Source organism: Diabrotica virgifera, chromosome 3 (assembly GCF_917563875.1).
Source record: "Diabrotica virgifera virgifera chromosome 3, PGI_DIABVI_V3a".
In the NCBI taxonomy this organism is placed as follows: domain Eukaryota; kingdom Metazoa; phylum Arthropoda; class Insecta; order Coleoptera; family Chrysomelidae; genus Diabrotica; species Diabrotica virgifera.
In genome coordinates this window covers 272,281,916-272,304,207 of record NC_065445.1, presented here as the reverse complement: position 1 = coordinate 272,304,207, position 22,292 = coordinate 272,281,916, and the positions used below count along the sequence as shown (strand labels likewise).

The window sequence follows — 22,292 nt, the reverse complement described above, 5'->3', positions numbered from 1 at the left end:
ATCAAGTTGTATCTGGCTAAATAGCTAAGTGCTAAAGTCACAAATAAAAAAAAAAAAAAAAAAAAAAAAAAAACAATAAACTGCAATTAGGATCCAAATTTTCCAAATAAGCAATGAGTTACTCAATACAATGTTATCAGTAATAATTTTAAGCTTATTTAATATTCTTTGTTATAATTTAATTTAGGTGAACTGACCATCAACAATTATACTTTATTTATTCTCAACTGTAGGACCTGGTAGGACAATATAAAACTTTATTTAAACTTGACTGACAATCTATTTTATATTTTTCTTGACATTACTTCAGAACTGTCTATACTGTCAATACATAAATTAACAACCATAGAACAACATCCACTTTTAATGTTGAATATTCTAACATTCTTAACCAAAAATAGTTATTACGCATATCGATTATAAAATTGCTGATTACTTTTCGAAAACGACTATCATTCACAAAAAAAAACAATGTAAAATATTGTTTTACTTGACTGTAACGGGTTAGTTTTAATTTACCATTTTTAGGGACCTACATTTTTAGGACTTTGGTAATGTCCGATTGAAAATTCTTTTGAAGAAAATCGGCATCGCCGCGCTAAAAACTCCCATAAGGATTGTATTGCCGTATGTTCGTGTACTGTAAAGTCAAGGTGGGACAGACAATAGTATATTGTATCTATCGTGTAAATAATACTTACCAGCTAGCAGCAGCCGCGGTGTTTACGGCCTTCAGCTTCTTTAATTCTTTAACGGCCCAATTGGCCAAAGTCTTAGTCCTATTTACTCGACTACGTCTACCTTGTGCTAACATTTCATTAATTGGGTCCAGATCTAAGAATTGAACCATTGGAGCTCCGAAAACATTACACATATCACCTAGAAATAACATAAAATAAATAGTATTGGCAATCGTGTATACTACATGTCAAAAACAATTTATTGGAAGTTTATTTCAAATCTGTTTACAGGAGTAAAATAGTGGAAACTTAATTTTATAAGCGAACCAAATTCTAAGTGGATGTAGAACCTCAAGTGTAGTGTGAAAAAAGCTAAAAATGTAGTGAAATATATTTTATTCCATTCAATAGTATATTTTGCCATTATCAATCAACGCTTATCATAAAATTCTGATTGTTCCTAAGGTAAAGGCAATTATTAAGTCATAATTCTCTACCCCTACTGCTAGGTAGCGCTGTTTTTTAAACCCTCATATACACATATAAAATATAAAATTTTAGTTTCGGGTATATGTAGATAACTGAGCGAAAGACGATTTGAATTCTTCTTTTTCTTTTATATAGGCATTTTATACTGCCTGTTTTCTTCAACTGTCTTCTTACCCTGTCCTGTAGTCTTTTTCCACCAATCCTTCTTAAGCTCCTCATTTCGTTGGTTTCCAGATGCCTTTTTTGATGTGCTTTGCTTGTATCTAGTCTTGTTTAGGGCCGTGTAAATCATAACTGGCCTAACAACTGACATATATTCGGGCCTTTGTTTCCACTCTTAGGTGTTTGATTTTCCAAAGTGTGTCGTTTAGGCATCCGGACGTTCTACTGGCTTTAACTATTTGATATTTTACCTCTTCTTCGATATTGTTGTCAGCTGATACATTAATTCCCAGGTATTTGAAAGTCATTACTTGTATAATTTGATTGTCTAACTCCAATTTGCATCTTATTGGTTCTTTGGCAATTACTAAGCTTTTTGTTTTTTGGGCTGATATTTTCATATTCATTTCTTTTGTTTTAATGTTGAATTCGTGCAGTAATCTTTGTAGGTCGTCTTCGCACTGTGCTACTAGGGTTGGCAGGTTTAAACCAAGGTTTAAACCAACTGGCTTTTTCTTAAAAAAGCCAGTTAGTTTAAATCTGGTTTTTTTGTTTTTATTTTTTTTTTACTGAGTCTCCAAACTGGTGTTTTTGTTTGAAGTTTTTACTATAGCTGCCGCAAATGAAGAACATTAAGATAAATAATTTCTATTTTTTTTTACTTTTGAACTTAGTTATTTTGAATATTATAACGTTTGATGATGTTTTTTTTTGTTATATTATTTTTTGGTGTGTGTTAATAAAAATAAAAGTTGTCGTTAATCATTTTTTTCATTGTTTATTAGTTAATTTTATAAAATAATTTATTCATTTTTAAAGTTTTTAGACTTATTATACTTTGTATCAAAAAACCTGGTTTTTTGGTTTTTTCGAAAAAACCTTGGTTTTGCGAACCCTGTATGCTACTAACACGGTGTCATCAGCGGAACAGAGTATTTTTATCTCTCTGTCGCCGATTTTGTACCCCCTTTTTTTCTTTATTTGTTTTATTATTGCATCCAACATTATGTTAAACAGTAGAGGGCTTAGTGAATCCCCTTGCTTAATTTCTGTGTTTGCTTCTATGGGTTCTGTTATTACTCCACTGACTTTCATTTCTATTTTATTTCTTACATATATGTTTTCTATCAGTTTTATGATATCCATTGGTAAATTTTTGTCATATAGTAGGTGTATCACATCTTTTAATTGTATTCTATCAAACGCTTTCTCTAGGTCTATGAAACAGAAAAAGGCTGGCTTGTTATATTCTAATGATTTCTCCGCTATTTGCCTTATCACAAAAACTGCATATCGTTACATGATCTTGCACTTCTAAATCCTTGTTGTTCTTCCACTTATAAATCACCTTTCTTAAATAATGCTACCATTTGAGTGGTTCTCCATTCTTCTGAAATTCTTCCTGTATTTATTAATTTACTTATCAGGATATTCAGATCTTTGTGAAGTCTCTCTCCTCCGTATTTTAAAAGTTCATTAGCTATTCCATCTTTCCCAGGTGCTTTTCGATTTTTCATATTTTTAAGGCTTACGTTATACGACCATTAAGGAAATTACATGAATACCAACCATATGAACAGGCAGGTTTTAGAAAAGGCTATTCAACTTCCGATCACCTGTTAACCACAAAAATATTAATAGAAAAATGTAATGAATACAAGTTTCCAGTTTTTATAGCATTTGTAGACTACGAAAAAGCTTTCGACACTATAGAACACACGGCCGTAATAAACGCAATGCAAAATTGTAGAATAGACAGCAGATATATTAACTTGGATATAATAAAGGAAACTATGAACCAAGCTACAGCTACATACTACCTAAATGAAAATGAATACACCAACCCTGTACCATTAAACAGGGGAGTCAAACAGGGAGACAGGGAGGGTTTTTAAAAACCTAAATTGGAAATATAAGGGAATAAACATCAATGGCCGCTACCTCAGTAATCTACGATTTGCGGATGACATAATCCTGATAGCTACTGATCTACAAGAACTGCAAACCATGCTTTCAGAACTACACACAGAATCTTCTAAAATAGGACTGAAAATGAATTTAAACAAAGCAAAAGTCATGCACTCCGAAGAAACGATGACAATAATAAACAACAAAGTTATAGAAAAAGTTGAAGAATATATATACTTAGGACAAAAAATAATACTAAATAGGGAAATTCAAACGCAAGAAATAAAAAGAAGAAGAAAGTTAGCGTGGGCAGCATTCGGCAAACTGAACTATATACTCAGAAATCAGCAAATTCAACTACATCTTAGATCTAAAGTTTTTGATGCATGCATCATTCCGATATTAACATATGGGGCACAAACATGGACAATCACAAAAAAGAATATGAACATACTATGAGTCATTCAACACGCGATGGAAAGAGTAATGTTTGGCATATCACGTAAGGACAGGAACACAAACACATGGATAAGATAGAAAACCAAAGTCACCGATGTGGTACAAAAACATTAAAATTGAAATGGGAATACGTTGGACATGTAGCTAGGAGCGATCTAAACAAATGACACAGAACAATTCTAACCTGGAGACCATACGAACACAAAAGACCCAGAGGCAGACCTCCTATGAGATGGACAGATGATCTGAAACGAACTGCCGGGAAAAATTGGCTACAAGTAGCGTACAACAAAAAAAGAATGTGTGTGTACTTTGTACGCACGTAAGAAGATATTCTTCTATTATATAGGTAATTTCAACGAAGTAAATATACTTAACAGGTTATTTGTATTTTATTTAAAAATTAAACTAACTTTCTTATCTACCACTTTCAAAAGATTTTTATTAAAACAACCAAAAATAAAAAAATATATGAATTGCCCAGGATTTGAACCCGCGTCATTCCAATCACGGAGCTAACGCCCTACCCATTACACCAGCGAGGTTCTTCTAATTGACATGTAAGTTTCGGATATAATTACACATTACGGCGACAAGTAGTGTAAAAATGTTATGTAGTGTAAAATAATTATTTTACTACAGAGAAACACAAATCCAAAAACACAAGAATTATAATAAATAATACATTTACTAAAAACACTAATATATTCTTTTAATGACTTATTTGCACGGATACAGATACATAAATACCTATCTTGAAAGATTAGCAAGGAACTACATACTGTCTGTGTGCGCAGGCGCGCAGATTTATGTACAATTTTACCCTCAATCGAATCACGCCTAAAGAAGAATATCTTCAAAAAACAATGGAAAGGAAGACTTGAAGAGGCTTATGTTCAGATGTGGACGTGAATGGCTAGACGAAGAAGAAGAAGAAGACGTTATACGAAGGACGATTTGAATTTATTGTAAAAATAATTAGGCACGCTCCCAAAAAATTGTTTTTGAAATTCTAGTGAGGTCATTGACAACTATTTCATACCGAATTTAATAAAATAAAAATGTCAGTGTACTCACCTACAATACCAGCTGCGGCAGCTATAATACTATCAGAATGTTCCGTATCTTGTGCTACGACAGTAATAAATTGAACGATAAATGGAATGTGGGGTTCAAGTATCAAAACGTCAGGATGTGGAGTGGGCCCGTCACCCTTAAGCCCTTGTATGATGCCGGTATAAGCTTCTAAAACTCCCTCTCTTAGGTCGTTAAGATAATCGATCATGTCGAAGTCGTTGCGGTCGACTTGCGCCTGCGAAGCCTGAGCCAAAGTGGACAGAACCACCTCGAGGTACTTCTTGAACTCGGAGCCGATGCTGAGACCGATGTCTCCGAACACGCCCAAGATCTCAGGCTTCACACTACGATGGACTGACTGATCGCGGAGATTTTCTAGTAATAAGGTCATTATTTCATCACAGTATGGTAGCGCTTTCAGTTTGAGAGCTCTGAAGATGTCGCCGGTTAAGCCCACTGCCGTAACGCACACTTGGTATTCTTGGTGGTTCTTCAATCCGAGGTAGAGGAACGGTTTGAAGGCGTCCATGTATTTTATGAAGTTTTCTCCCAGGACTTCGACCAGCGTCGAGACGGCCATAATAGCGTCTTCTTGAACACCTACCAACAGACAAGAGCTCAATTAGAACATAAAATGTACACATGCTATTTGGCGGTTACCCAGATAATCGAAAAATTGAATTAGATGATTGTTTAAGGAGAACGGAGCAAAATGCAAAATTTTGACGCATGTCAAAATTTTCAATGTGTTTTAAATGTATTTATTCATTTCTTTTTCGAATCCAGAGAAAAAATACGTATTTTTGACTATTTAGATGGGAAATAATCCACAATTAAATTGAAAAAATAATTTTATTAACGTTTAGACGCCCAAATCGGGTGCCGTTGTCAAAATACAAAATACTACTAAATTAAACAAAAATGTTGTTGCTAAGTAAAAAAAAATTCATCTAATAATTTACTTAATCTGACTCATTTATATTGGCAATTCAGACATATATTCTACATTTTAAAATAGAAGACTTTAAAATGATATTGCCAATATTTATAATCAAGTATATTCAAATGGGAAATAAGCCACAATTTTACCTAAAAATGATTTTATTAACGTTTCGACGCCCAAGTCGGGTGTCGTTGTCAAAATACAAAATAATACTAAATAAACAAAAATGTTGTTGCTTAGTAAAAAATTCTTCTAATAATTTATTTAATCTGACTCATTTATATCGGCAATTCAGACACGTATTATACATTTTAAAGTAGACGACTTTAAAATGATATTGCCAATATTGATGAGTTGCGTTCCTGGGACGACTTTATTAAAAGATAGTTCATTCGATTACATGAAATCAATCAATGGATATTCTTGAGTTGGGATTGATTTCATGTAATCGAATGAACTATCTTTTAATAAAGTCGTCCCAGGAACGCAACTCATCAATATTGGCAATATCATTTTAAAGTCGTCTACTTTAAAATGTATAATACGTGTCTGAATTGCCGATATAAATGAGTCAGATTAAATAAATTATTAGAAGAATTTTTTACTAAGCAACAACATTTTTGTTTATTTAGTATTATTTTGTATTTTGACAACGACACCCGACTTGGGTGTCGAAACGTTAATAAAATCATTTTTAGGTAAAATTGTGGCTTATTTCCCATTTGAATATACTTGATTATAAAAATGCCACAAGAAAATAGCTTCAGAACAACATCAATATTTATGAGTTGCGTTTCTGGGACGACTTTACTAAAAGATAGTTCATTCGATTACATGAAATCAATCCCAACTCAAGAATATCCGTCGCAAAAAAATCATAGCATGTGATCTGTCTTTAAAAAGACAACCAAATGCAACGATGACAGTAAAATTCTCGCGTTAGAGATTCCATAGTAAATCACGAGGGAAAACCAGGAAAAAACCTCGGTGATACTATCCCGACATCGTAAGTATTTGGTCTTACATTTAATTTGCCTTCAAAAAACTAATACCAAATTCTGACTTTAATATGTTTAAATTATAAATAATATTAATAATACATAGATATACAATAAGTAATACTAAAATATAAAATTTGTACTAACTCGATATGTTATTGACTTACTAATCGTGGTATTTTCTTTCTATTGACTTCCTCTTTCAGTATGGGTAACCACATCCTACTGCATTCTACCGAGGAATTTGCGACACAATTGGTTTCATTTAGCATAATTAGAGCCGCTTCTTTGATTTTTCTCTTTTTACTATCTGATTCTTTCAGGACTATACTTGAATCTCTCCACTGAACTGTATGTTCATTATCCCATGCGTGATGACATATTTGAGATCTATCAAATTCTCTATTTTTAATATAAGACCGATGTTCACTTATTCTAACGTTTAATGGTCTTGATGTTTCACCGAAATAAAATTGTTCGCATTCACAAGGTATTTTATAAATACAATTCTTTGTTCTTTCTTGTTCATTGGTAGGTTTAGTTTTAGATAGAATAGATCTAAATTTGTTTGTTGTTTTGAATGTTGTTGAAATGTTGAATTTATTTCCTATTGTTTTAGGTTTCTCGGATAGTCCTTTTATATATGGTATTGATATTTTCTTCATATTATTTCTTGTGAATGTTGTAGAATCCCGTTCTAAGTTGTTCTGTTCCATTCGATCCAATCTTGACAATTCCTTATTTATAAACGAAAGAGGATAATCATTTTTTAATAAAACAGATGTTAACAATTGTTTTTCTTCTGAAAATTAATTTTCGTTAGAACAAGTAATTTTGGCTCTATCATATAAGGATTTAATGATTCCCTTTTTAACGTTGATGTTGTGATTTGATTGGTAATTGAGATATCTGTTGGTGTGTGTTAGTTTTCTATACACATGAGTCTCATATCAAGTATCCTTCTTTGAGACTAAAACATCGAGGAAAGGCAAAGTGTTATTGTAGTCCTTTTCCATCGTAAATTTTATTCTCTTCTTGATCGTTTATAATATTCAGGAATGTATCCAACATCTGATCTATGAAGCTATATTGAAAACACATCATCTACATATCTCCACCATACAGTGGGTTTTAAATTTTGTGTAGAAATGATATTAGTTTCGAAATCCTCCATAAATATATTAGCCAATAATAGGGATAAAGAAGAGCCCATTGCTAGACCAAAATTTTGTTTATAGAATTCATTATTTAGTTGAAAATAGGTATTATTAGTACATAATGGCAATAACTCCATTATAGCTGATACATTTAGTCTTGTCCTAGTTGTCAATGTATTATCATTATCTAATTTCGTTTTGATTAAACATAATCAAAATTTTATCTAATGGCACATTTGTAAATAAACTGTTTATGTCAAAACTTACTAAAATATTATTTGGATTAAATTCAATAGTTGATAATTTGTTTAAAAAATGTTTTGTCTTTTTTATAAATGTGTCATCATTATTAGCAAATGGTTTTATAATGTTTAATAAAATTTTTGATAGTTCACTACAAGGAGAATTGATAGTACTACAAATGGGTCTAAGTGGTATGTTCCCTTTATGAATTTTCGGCACTCCATAAAAATGTGGTGTCTTACTGTAGTGAGGTGTCATTAATTTTCTTTGATTGTATGTTAGATCAGTTTTAAATTTGAATAAAGTTCTATATATTTTGTTTTCCAGTGTCTTCGTTGGATCCTTCGTTAATTTGGTATAAGGTCCATTTGTAATTATATCTGTAATTTTGTCCTCATATTGTATTTTATTCATTATTACAGTTGCATTGCCTTTATCCGCTGGTAGGATTGTTATGGAGTCATCATTTAAAATTTTTAAAGATTTCATTTCCTCTTTGCTGAAAGTATTTTTGAAAAATTTAAACGCAAAATGAAAGACTACTTTATTACCGAGGGCCGAAAGTCCCTTAGAATAAATAAAAAGTTTCTTTTGAATGAAATATTTGCAATTAAAAATCACACTAAATTTTCTCTTTTGTTTTCATCCCTGTAACTTATTAAAATAAATGTTACAGAAGTTTCCAGGCACTTTCGGCCCTCGGTAATAACGTAATATTTCCTTCTGCGTTTAAATTTTTTTTAAATATTTATTAGTTTTCTCAGGATTCGAAAAAAATGAATACATTTAAAACACGTTGAAAATTTTGACATGCGTCAAAATTTTGCATTTTGTTCCTTCCCTCTTAATACGTACCTCCACTCTTACATGAATTGGAATTGAACATGGTCAACATGGCGGTCATTATGGCGTCTGAGATGTGAGGCGCATCTTCTGGGGTAACTTTTCTGAGTACTGACTGAAGAGTGGCACACAAAAGGCTCTGGAGATCGTTGAATTGCGATCTATCGTTGTGGCTGCTTATGTGAGTTTCCATCTGTAAGACCTGTAGTCGTATATAACATAATATTAAGGTATGTTCGGAAAAATATAAACGACATTTAATGTCAAACAACAGACACATTTTGTTTTTTTAGGGAACTTTTACTTTTTAAGTTATAAAAAAAGTCAATTTTTAAATATTTTTAAAGAAAAAACTGTTACATTTATGGTTATAATTTTTTTACACGTTGAAGGTTTCGAGGCATACGAAAAAAAAATTATTTTGGCACTTTAGCTGTTTTTCACCACTGCAAAGCGCGTCTTCCAAAAGATGCATTTTAATTTGGGAGACACTTTTCTGTCTTCCTGTAACAACTTTTTATTTAATTCCAACAGGATTCAATTAGTGAGACCACCCCACTTTGTGGCTCAGTGGTAAGAGAGCCTAACTTTGGATCTAAGGGTTGTGAGTTCCTAATTCCAGTTGGGTAGAAAATGTTTCTTTATTAAAAATTTAATAAATAAAATAATTTCTGTCCTTACGAGACCGGTACTCACCTGAGGAATCGTAGACGTTCGGGTACAATTAACGTCTCTTTGTAAAGACAATGAAGTCATCTTTTCTAAGTAACAAGACATTTACTCACCACACGCACTATACATTAATGTACCAGGCCAATGGTCTTAGTTGTCACAAAGAAAAATCGTGAGATTTAAAACTAATAGACAAACCTTTCAAAAGATAATTTTTTTATGATTCTATCCTTTATACACTATTTTATATGTAGTTCGAAAAAACGTCTGTTTTGTGGGTGAATTTACCCATGTACTAAAAAGGTAGGGATTTTTTAAATTTTCTAGAGGTTTATTTCGTAGTAGTTTATATAAAAAATCAGAACAATTTTGGTTTACTGAGATTGTTGTAGTAGATTTTGAGAAAAACGTCTCCCAATTTTGAAAAATGTGTTTTCAAAATCTGTCCCGTAAAAGTTGTAAATAGTCAGTAAAAGGATTGTTTTATAATTCGTGGATATTTTACCACCAACTTGTTGGTTTTACCCAATTTTTGTAGACATCATTACTAATTTTTTGCCGAGGAACTGGGAATTCAGAATTATTGTTTTCTGCAGCAAACTAATTACCTTTAAATTGTCTTTTAATATTAGGTATGCTTATTTTGATGTATCCCCTTACTTCGACTGCCTTTTAGATGACCACCAGATCCAGGCATTTATTCCGATTTTCAAAACAATTTTCGATACACTTCATTAGTATAAAACAAGTTCTCGCTTTATAAGTTTTAGAACCCAACTGTCGAGCTGCAGCTACACAGGTCAGACGTCGCGCTCGTTGTATACAAACGAGTTTTAGCTCAGGTAGGTACCATTATAAATACAGCTAGAACTTCGTTTCTATTTAGAATTTCTTAATAAAAATTTGAGGACACTATTTCTATGATCTAAGGAATGTCTTTACGTAAAAAAAATCGATTTTTTTAATTCAGAAAGTAAAAGTCCCAGATAAAAAATATTAATTTTATGAAAAGCGAATTTGAACTGTGAAATATACAGCAACAAACCTTAATATCAAGTATCTTAAATGATGCTTTCTTAGGTATTACCTGATGTAATCTGTCCAAAATGACCATTGTAGTCTTTTGCACGGTGACATAGCAATCTTTGGGTGAGTTTTTCACCATTTCCATGAGGGCTTCGTAGGCTGCAGGTCGTAAATTGTGTTGGGCGCCATCGGGTCGATCCGTTGTTTCAAGCAGTCTTTGTATAATGAACTCGAAGTATTGTGACAAGACGTAAGTATCTGAAACCAACATACGAAAAGTCAGGAAAAAGGGTGGCTTTTTTAACTGAAGAATATTCACATTCTATACATAAACAACATTCTGGAGATATTTCCTCAACAATGTAAGGTCCTACTCAATATAATCAACTATAAATAAATCTTGATTAGACCAACAAGAAGTATCACAGTTTCTCTAGTACCATTATATTAAGTTTATTAATTATTATGTGGCGACACGCTTTAATTACTATTTTTGCTAATTTTAATTTTTAATAACTTTTCTCAAAACGAAATAATATGGATCATATAAAATTCATATTTAATATACAAACCAGATGCTAAGAAGGGCACGGTTTTACGAAACGAAATGTATCCCTATCCATATTAGGTCTGGATCCCGCGTATGAAAAAAAAGTTGATAAGAGCAAGCTAAAAATGTGTTAACAGCTTAAGGGTGTCAGTCGGATAAACTTTGATATACGGGAACACTGTAACAGGGCAGTTTTAATTATGGAACAGGTTAAAAATTTGGAACGGTCAGACCACGAAAACGGCACATTTATTTTGTCCGACAGAACAGACTTAAACTCTCCGAACACAGATTAAACTCTCATGCAAAAATCAGACTGCTATTTATCACCTGTCATAATTCCTGTCATTTGACATATTCTACATGTTCGACGCATTAAAACGCCCATTCGGTGATAAATAGCAGTCTGATTTTTGCATGAGAGTTTAATCTCTGTTCGGAGAGTTTAAGTCTGTTCTGTCGGACAAAATACATGTGCCGTTTTTGTGATCTGACCGTTCCAAATTTTTAACCTGTTCCACAATTAAAACTTCCCCTGTTCCAGTGTTCCCATATATCAAAGTTTGGCCGACTAGACACCCTTAAGCTATTAACAAATTTTCAGTTTGCTATTAATCAACTTTTTTTTCATACGCGGGATCCAGACCTATATGCTCTTAGTGTGTTCAGTTTAACAAACTGAATTCCCCATAAATTAATTACCTTATCAGACCTTATGTCAATAACTCACTCTGGAGATGCATTCGAAGACGTTTCATAAAACTGCAGAAATGTTTCAACTTTTAAACGGCAGATCTAAATAATTTATCGCCTTTCTGGCCAGATGGTAGAAACACAAACATATTAGCGGTTGTGGTTGTTTTCAGCCACGGCAGTCGATTCACAACCTCCCGTCGGGAGTCACACCCCAGCGGGTGTCAGGATAGGTCAACAACACACCCTTACGAGATATAAGAAAAACACGTCTTTTTACCGATTAAAATAAATATATTATTGAAAGTTTGTTGTGTTTACATTTATTTTAATTTTAGTTAATCGTTCCCAAGCCATTCGGAACAATTATATATAATTAAAAACAAAAGATTATGGTGGTGTATCACAAATAATGAAAAAAAATGGACAAAAATGATTTTGAGAAAGCTAGCATCTTATAATACTAAGTAAGAGAGAATGTCCTATGAAAAACATCTGGTAAAGGGCTTCCTAGGGACAAACAAACTTGGTGGTGGAACGATGAAATGCAACAAAAGGTTAGGAAGAAGAAATAGGTTAGAAACAGGTATGACAGGGCTAAAAGAGAAGAAGATAAAGATATATACAAGGTAGCAAGAGGGAAGCAAGGCGCCTTGTAACTATTGCTAAGGAAAGATCGTCTGCAAAGCTGTATGGAGAGTTGGAAACAACCAAGAGTATAAGGTACATATATGTATAAAGGTTATAGAGCATTACTAAAGCAAAAGATAAGTCATCAAAGAACCTGATACACGGTGCGGATGGAATATTGTTAATGGTTCAATACAAATATTTTTTTTAATTACAAAAATGCATGACAGACTTACCTGGAGTACCGGTTTCTTCATTAACGTCGGCATTTTCGTAAGCTGCCTCCACCAATCCAGAGAACGCCCAACAGACATTGGCGGCAACACGAGGTTCGGCCTTGAGGCCTGTGATCAAGCTTTCTAATAGCGGTTTGAGGAAGGTTTCGTTGATGGCCGCCTCCGGAATGATTTCGCAAATTCTGCCGAAGTTCCAGGCGGCTGTGTCTCTTACGATAACGCTATTGTCGTACATCAGATCTATCAAGGTCGGCATCGCCTGAAAAATATTTATATGGCAAATTACTCATTAACTCTTAACTAATAGAATTAGCAATGTAGGTACTTTTATTCCAAAAATGACACCTGCAGTTCATCATTTCGAATATGTTATATATACTACAAATAAATTATTAGACAAAAGAACTAAAATGACTACCTACAAAACATTGATCAGACCCGTAGTAACCTATAGTTGTGAAACCTCGATAATGACAAAAAACGATAAAATCCAACTAAGGACATCAGAGAGAAAGACACTGAGAAAAGTATATGGCCCGCTGCAAGAGGAAGACGGCACAAAGAGGATCAGGAGAAACCACGAGGTTATGAATTGTATGAAGGGTATGATATTATAAGATTTGTAAAAAGTCAAAGACTGTCATGGCTGTCAAAAGGAGGTCCAGAACGAGATGGTTGGATGACGTTGAAGACGACCTGAAAACCATGAACATAAGAGACCCAAGGAGAAGGGCACAAGAAAGATCTGAATGGAAGGATATAGCCAGACCCATCCAGTTATGATGCCAAAAGAAGAAGATATACAACAAATGTCCACTGTGATGAGGAGCTGTTTGTTATAATAGTGCTGCATTTATGAATGTTCACTAAAAGAACTTATACAGTGCTAGTCAAAAGTCCGTAACCCCCTCGTATCTTTTGAACGGTTATACCTATAATAGTGAAATTTGGAGGGAGGAAATAAACGGACGTGAGCTTCTTAACTAGTCATGACAGGTGACGTAATAATGACAGATGACGCTACAGAGCCACTGTGACCGATAATTTTAAATGGGACCTTATGGCAAGTGATACCTCGATTGAAAGGTATTCAAAATACCTATTGTCATACTAATTTTGTTTGAGTTTAAGCTAATTTTGATGATTAAATGAAATAAATATAAAATTGGAGTTTCGCATTTAATTAATAAAAATTCAAAATTCCGCATATAATTACTTGTCAAAAAAGTTGACGTTGACGTAAAAACTACTAGAGAATTGAAAAACGTCAACCTTTTTGTTCGGGAATCCTTATTTCTTTATTTTAATATTGCTATGATTCTACTATTTATTTATTTTCGGGTAGAATAAGCTTTAGACAATTTAATTATATTTAGTTATTTTGGTATGCCCCCTGTAAAATGACGCGGAATAACCTTCTTAATGTCAATTTTTAAAATTATCCACAAGCTCAAAGCTTATCGCTTTCGGTACGCATGTATAAAACTGGACATGCGTTAAGTACTTTAAGGACAAGGTACCACTACTGTGATTTCGCTTCAAGCTTTCAACGAAAAAGGTACTCCCTTTCGTGATCTTGACGGTACCGTCCCGCGTTCCACGTGCATCGCGAATTCCATGGAAGGAGTCCAGCATTGAGTCACCCATTGGATCTACAAGTTTACCATATCCTAAACATCACCGATTTCCAGGTAAGCGATATTGTGCAAACCTTGTGGAAACATAATTTTTAAATTCTATTTTTTTTACAACTCAGTTTTCATATTCAGACAAAAAAACCATAGGCGGAGAGTTGAATTTTTATTAATTAAATGCGAAACTAAAATATTATATTCATTTAATTTATTCACCAAAATTCAAATCAACTAAAACCCAAAAAAATTAGTATAACTGAATAGATATTTTGAATACGTTTCAAACGAGGTATCACTTGCCATAGGGTCCCATTTAAAATTATCGGTCACAGTGGCTCTGCAACGTCATCTGTCACTATTACGTCACCTGTCATGACTAGTTAAGAAGCTCACGTCCGTTTATTTCCTCCCTCCAAATTTCACTATTACAGTCGAACCCGCTTATTGGAATAGCCTTCGTTCTAATCAAAAGTATTCCTATATCCGGGACATTCTAATAACCGATCACTGGTTGCTATTAGAAACGTTTCGGGACCTCAAATTTCTATTCCTTAAACCGGGATATTCCTTAAAGAGGTATTCTAATAAGCGGGTTTGACTGTATAGGTATAACAGTTCAAAAGATACGAGGGGGGTACGGACTTTTGACTAGCACTGTATATTCTTTTTCTCATGAGCATCTTTCAGTGCGTCACAGTTTTTCGATTTCTTTCTAACGCATTAAATTGTACGTGACAGAAAAAAAGGCACGTCGGTGATTACAGACATTTATAACATTTATTCTAGTTGTCGATAGATGGCGCTATAATCGAAAAAAAAAAGATTTACGAATTATATAATATATCTACGAATATAATCTGTACAATTTATAACACTATACAAATAAAAGAAAATACCATTATATAAATGCAATAAACAGAATTTGTTTTTATGTCAAATTGCAAATAAAATGTGACAACTGTCAGATTTAACTAAAATGTCATGTTAGAATAAATGTTATAAATATGTATTATCACGGACCTACCTTTTTTCTCATTTTATTATTTGTGACGCACTGAAAAATGCTCATGAAAAGGACCATATCACGTGTTAGAAGTAAAACACGCGAAATAGTGTTTAATGGAACAAAAATTATACAGAGACAATTTTTAAGATAATGGTTTTTACATTATGTTCCAAAAAATAGTAATTTTAACACTGGCATTCAAAAGTGCGGGGTACGAAATTGTCTACAGAATTTTTTTAAGGCATTGGTTTTGAGATTACGTGTCACAAACATGAAAAATGTAGAGAAAACCGTCTTTTCGCATTTTGAGTAACTAGGAATCTGAAAATTTTAATTTTGTCGACCTCATTGAAAAGTAAGGAATAAAAAAATGTACTTTTTGATTAGTTTAACTTCAAAATGTTACTCTGAATCATGCCTTACCTGTTCAACAAGCGGTCTCAAAGTAGTACTCTCCAAACCACCTAAAATAGATCCGAAAGCCATCAAAGAAGCATCTCGGAATCGCCAATTATCAGACTTAATATTTTCTTTGATGAAGGGCAGAACGTGTGGAACGATTTCGTCTTCGCAACACGTGGCGAGAAGCATTAAGCAAACGCCGGCTGCTTTGCAAGGATTCCAATCGTCTTCGTCGTCCAGTTCTTCCTGTTTCGTTAATTTTTGCAGCAGAATCGGTACTATATATTGTAGGGCACCTTTGGCGTAGTGCCGTGAACATCTGAAATACATCAACATAGAATGTTATGTCTACATTTAAATTAGTATTTGTGATATGTTATTTTATAAAACCGAGACAGAACAAAGAATGCGCATATCTGCAACTTTGATAACACAGGCCGACATGATTTTTGGTGTTTTGAATTTGATACTGTCCCAAGTAGCACCGAATGGGTTTATTAATTCTTTTAAGGATGCTTTAAAACTGTAGAATAAACCTAAAATTAAAACCATTTGGTTTTTAAGTAAACCTTAAGGTTGCAATAAAACCGCTTTCAGCATAAAAGGGCCCACTCTGAAAGAGGTCAATAAAACCAAAAATAAAAACCTTCTTAAAACTTTGTTTTCTTAAGCAACTGGTTTTAAAGCTGCTGTGAAGGTGATTTTAAAACCATGTTAAAAGACACTTTAAGTGCAACTTAAAAAGGTTTCTTAAATGGAGACCTTTAAAGACAATTTACCATATTAAATGGTCCTTTAAACCCATATACTCCATATAGGCCAACACATTTTTACATGATGTGTTATGATAGGTACATACAGTCAGAAAAATGAAAGAATACCCATGAACGATCACATCAATCACTTATTTTGTATCTGCTGTCTATTTCTATAACAAACGTTTGTTATTAATAGAAAAAGATAGCAAATACAAAATAAGTGATTGATGTGATCGTTCATGGGTATTCTTTAATTTTTCCGACTGTAGGCATTTGTAATCATAAAATAATAAAATGTACTTGGTTATTTCGGACTGTCAAGGTAGAAAAACACTTGCACACCCAACTTTATTGATAATGTTAACAAAAAGAGGTCTAAATAACTCACGCGCCCTAAAATTTCTGACTTTTGGCGATTAAAAAATAAAAATAATACGAAAAATATTAATTTGAAAGAAAAATAATTTTATCTACAATTTTAATGTTTCAATGTTAAAATAAATCGAATTTATGTCTTTAAGTCGCGTATTTATAATTTTTATGTTAGCCTTATATTGTAATCTATCATGGCTTTCAGCATCTCCAGAAAGCAATATGGCCGAAATCCAAATAAAACTATTTTGTCTATCGACAGAGAATTGTTAAGATCAAATGGTTTTATTTTATACCTTGCCAAGAGCATATATCCTACATAAAAGCAAGGTTGCCTTGGAATTAAAACCGTTTAGTTTTAATGCTGCTGTCAATCATGCCACTCGGTTTTAACGTGAATCTAACATAAATCGAAGCGTCGTAGTGCTGTGTGTGTTGTATTTTTCTTTTAAAATGACCAGTTCGTTTATATTTTAAGTCCTTGTGACATATTTCTTCCATATTAACTGTACTTCCACTTTTTACAACACACTACACCACTGTTTCGCTCTAAAACAAATGGCCGACCATTTTGGACATAAAAGAAGAGGGGATGGGTTTAGTTTTATTGTTTCTAATAAGAAGCCTAGTTTAGTCTATACGATAACCAAATTGATTCAGTTAAGAGCGTTTGGTTTTAATGTAGTATACTTATTGCTTTTAAGAAAGCAACTTTAAAGACAACTAAAAAAATAATTTTAAGGCATATGTTTTACTGACATAATTGTCTTGAGATCAAGTAGTTTTAATAATAGGTTTTATTAGGCACATTAGGAGAATCTTTAAAACTGCAATACTACTAAAAGTTAACAAACGAGAGTCTAATAAAACCAAACAGTCCGGAAGTTCTTTATAAAACTGATTAGTTTTAAAGTGAACTGAGAATAAACAATTTTAAAACTACAATAAGACAAATTATCTATTAAGATTAATTAGTCTTATTTGATACTCTTATTAGATACTTTAAAACTAGTGACAGATGATTAACAGTTTTAAAGTTCTGGCAGTAACTCTACAAGGTAACTTTAAAACCATTATCTTCTTTTACCACAACAAAACCTTTATAAACCTTAAATAAAACAAATGTTTTTATTGTGCTACTTGGGGTGTTAAAGAATAATGTCGTCAAGAAAGTGTAAAAACAGTGCTGATATATTTTGATACATGTGTGTTGATTTAACGATGGCAAAGCATCAAAGAAACGACACAATTTATCAAGAAAGTTTATTAGGCTTACTTCTGTGGAGGGAAGTCTCCTATGGAATGGAGGGAACCAAAAAACCATGGGACGGCTGTTACTTTTGCTCCTGTGGTGTTAAGGTTTTCAATCCGAAAAATAAACATATAATTCCGTACCCTGATTTACCGTCTGCTAAACGACCTGTACCTCATAAACCAGGAATCCTCATTCCTCCACCTATTCTTCACACCATCCAACAGCAATCATCGGACGAAAGTTCAAAAGAAAAAACTCATGAAGACGAATTCAATCCTGCTGTAGACCAACCTCAACAGTTTATCTAAGATAAACTAAATGACTCGAGTGAGAGACTTGGTCATATCGAAAGATTCTGCACAAATCTTATGATCACGACTGAAAGATAAAAATCTGTTGTGTTTAAGAACCACATTTACGTGGTATGGGAATGGTGAAAAAGAATTCACGGAATATTTCTCTCAAGATGGTTCACTGGTTCACAATTACAAGTCCACATCATGGGAGTTATTTATCGATTCTTCTAATAGAAGTCTGAAGGGTGTCTTTTTGTACAATGGTAATACTTATTCCTCGGTACCTGTTGCTCATTGCGTGTATCTCAAAGAAACGTATAAGAATCTTAAGCTGTTGCTACATAAAATAAAGTATAGCCAATATTGCTGACAACTCTGTGGAGACCTCAAAATAACATCCATGCTTTTGGGCCAGCAGTCCAGGTTCACAAAGTATCCACGTTTTTTGTGCGAGTGGGACAGTCGAGCATGAACCATTACGTTAAGAAAGATGGCCACTCGGACGAAGACTTATACCAGGACAAAAAGAGTGCAAAGTCATACATTAGTTGACCCAACATTAGTTCTTTTGCCCCCTTCACATAAAGTTAGTATTGATGAAGCAGTTTGTCAAAGTTTTAAACAAACAAGGTGGCTGCTTTAAATACATGTGCGACAACTATCCTGCACTTTCTGAAGCAAAACCGAAAGAAAGAATTGTTGTAGGTCCTCAAATTCGAACCTTAAAATCAGATAAAATGATCCAGAATACAATGACCCAGGATGAATCTGAAGCATGGAGTTCTTTCGTAGAAGTCATACACGGTTTCCTTGGAAACAACAAATCTCCAAACTATGAAAAGAATGTAGCCAACAGGGTCCAAAAATTATAAAAAAAAACTGGGACGCAATATGAGCGTCAAACTTCATTTTCTGGATTCTCACGTTGACTATTTTCCAGAAAACCTTGAAGAGGGGAACATGAAAGGGGTTCCATCAAGACAAGAAGATATGTTACCAAGGAAGATAGGTTATTAGAATGATTGCTGATTACTGCTGGACCTTGAAGAGGTCCAAAAATCCACAAAAAGAAAAATACAAAACTCAATTTTTACGGAAAAAGAAACGAATTTGTTAAAAAATGCCAACGATTTTTTAACGTAGATTATACTGCATTGTTTCTGTTATGAACAACTCAATTTTGCAGTGTAATTTTCTATTAAATACAGAGTGTCCCGAAAAATAGTGCGTTCCTTCAAGGTATGGATAGAATATACAATTTAGAACCAAAAAGTCCTATACCATTTTTTTCCAAAGTTAACCGTTTCAAAAAAAAAAGATTACATTGTTTTCCATATACCTGTATTTTAATGTTCAGAAATTTAGATCGCCTGGCAACATCGTACGCACTACTGAATAATAACAGATAAATAGAAGTCGTTTGTGATTTCCAGTATTTAAAATAAGCCAACCTAATAGTACTTATGTATTTACTATTTGTTTACTAAAATTATTTTTTGTTAAATGTATTGAAATACCTATTCCATAATTTTAAACGAATTACACGTCTTTTAACATAAAACAAATCCTTTAACTGAACTATGGTCTGTTTTTTAACCAAGAGGAGCAATTCAAATTTACCGCGCCGTAATTCTTGTTTGTAATTGGTCCAACCTCAGGCAAACTTATTCCACTGTAACGAAATTTTGACACTAATGACATTTATAAAATTTTGACACTTCTGTCATTTTATAGGTTAATTAAGTTATATCGACGATTTCTTGTGTTTTTTTGGGTTATTCCTTTAATTTTTAGATTTTTAGTCTACTTTTATATAAAAAACAGTTGTTTTTAGAACTCTTTAGCGACGTATTAGTATAATATAATATAATATGTATGGATTATCGTCGAAAGCCGATAGATATGATCAACCAAAAAAGAAGATGTATTTGGTGATATTTCTAGTGACTTTCTTGGGTGTGAATCTGTCTTTTTAATTTACTCCTCTTGGTTTAAAAATAAACTACAGTATTATGTATTTAGTAAGCTTTAAATGTGTTGAATGGCTAGGGCGTTGAATTACATTGGAGTTTACAGTGGAAATTAAATACATCAGATAATGTTTCAGTAATTTGTTTATTTGTGAACTAAAATAATTAAATAAATTAATTACTTACTTAAAAATAATTATTATACCTAATAAATATTTAAAGTAACCCACTTTCACGAAAACACGTATTCATACGACGAGAAATAGAGGCAAAACATTTTGAAAGAAAAAATTATAGTATGCCTCTCCATTTAGTGATCTGCCATAAATAATCAATATAATAACATAATAGATAATGCACTCACGATTTGAAAACATTTTCAGCATTGACACTGACACTAAACAGGATTCTTCCAAACTATCTGTTTACTACAGATGGGATTGTCTACGTTTAAATTTTCGTACCTCACATAGTTGCCACATTTTAATTTGCATACCAAAATGTATTTTAATTTTTTCGTCAAACGGTTGCATTTAGAAAAAAAGTTATATGAGTGTTTTGTTCTATATGGTGTCCTCTACCTATACCTTAAAGGAACGCACTATTTTCCGGGACACCCTGTATAGTTTCAATAAATATTTCAGTATTTTTGTCAGTTTCTATGAAAAATTTCAAAGACACTTTCCCTGAAAACCTGACATACCGGAAAAAAGTAAGCACATATTTGTGATCAGCACAACCCCAACAGTGTAACCAGGATAATCCTAAGGGGGGGGGTACAACTACTGGAGGGTCTCTAGGGTGTATGGAATAATAATGGTGTTAAACGTATAGAGCTCAAAGTACATCCCAAAGGGGGGGGTTACAACCCCCAGACCCCCCTGGCCCTAAACAAAAAATTGTGTGTTTGTGTAATAAACAAAAAATGCTTACCTTGTAGGTGGTCGACCTGCTTCAGTGGCTTCGGTATCTTCGATGGCCAAATCAACCTCTTCATCACTAACGTTAGACCAGAATTCGATACCCTGTAGAGAAACAGCATCGTTTTCCGACTTCATGGCTTCTAGAGTGATAGGGAATAGAGCAGGAGCCATATAAGGTTCCATGTGTTGATAATACAAAGACATAATCTTAACTAGACACTGCAAAGCGGCCACTCTGATCTGTGAATCTGGAGACTGCGTGGCTTCACAGACGACTTCCATGATATAGTTCCGTTCCGTCGGTTGGTCAAAGTTGGCCTTTGTGAATTCTAGAGAGTTTAGTAGGGCCTGTGTAGCTGCTAAACGAACGTGGTTGCTCGGTTCCGAGGCTCGCATTCCATGAACTATGGCTGTTAAGATGTCGTTTGATTGAGATACTAATACGTCCGAGTCGATTTCTTGGCATATATAACCGATAGCTTCTAATGTGGCTTCCTTTTGCATTTCTGTGGAATTTGCATGGCAAACATTGTTGACCAACGTTGCTATGAGATCTGGCCATTGCCCTTGTGGTAGTTCTGTTACTGCGACGTATGCTACGCACTGAGCTGCGGATGATGGTCTGCTGGTTTCGGTTCCAAGTGCGCACACAACCTAGACAGACAGAAATGGTAAAATAACAAGAACTCTGATAAACTCTGATTGTAAGTCGTTAACAAAAGAAACTTTGGTAAACAAGAATGGTACACCAAACCTTCATTATTGAAATTTAGAATAATAAATATTGGAGATGTTGCACTGTTGATACATAAAGCGCTCTTCTATACAACGTAGTCTTGACTGTATTTACGCCATTTTTGATGGTTTAGATACTCCAAACAGTAGGAAGTAAGACTCTTCCGAATGCTTT

General features: G+C 33.4%; 1 protein-coding gene across 3 annotated transcripts in view; it reads right to left on the bottom strand.

The window, feature by feature from the left end:
* LOC114325561 (importin subunit beta-1) overlaps positions 1–22,292 on the bottom strand; it is a 62,853-nt gene that overhangs the window by 3,277 nt on the left and 37,284 nt on the right. The window contains exons 3-9 of one of the 3 annotated variants that reach the window (XM_028273641.2): positions 21,393–22,036; positions 15,830–16,127; positions 12,767–13,025; positions 10,719–10,915; positions 8,972–9,161; positions 4,776–5,375; positions 702–879 (exon numbers count right to left, since the gene is read on the bottom strand). In XM_028273641.2, the coding sequence (XP_028129442.1) occupies positions 702–879; positions 4,776–5,375; positions 8,972–9,161; positions 10,719–10,915; positions 12,767–13,025; positions 15,830–16,127; positions 21,393–22,036 (2,366 nt within the window). Of the gene's footprint in view, positions 1–697; positions 880–4,775; positions 5,376–8,971; positions 9,162–10,718; positions 10,916–12,766; positions 13,026–15,829; positions 16,128–21,392; positions 22,037–22,292 lie in introns of those variants that run through there. The other 2 variants (XM_028273642.2, XM_028273640.2) reach the window with 2 other exon arrangements.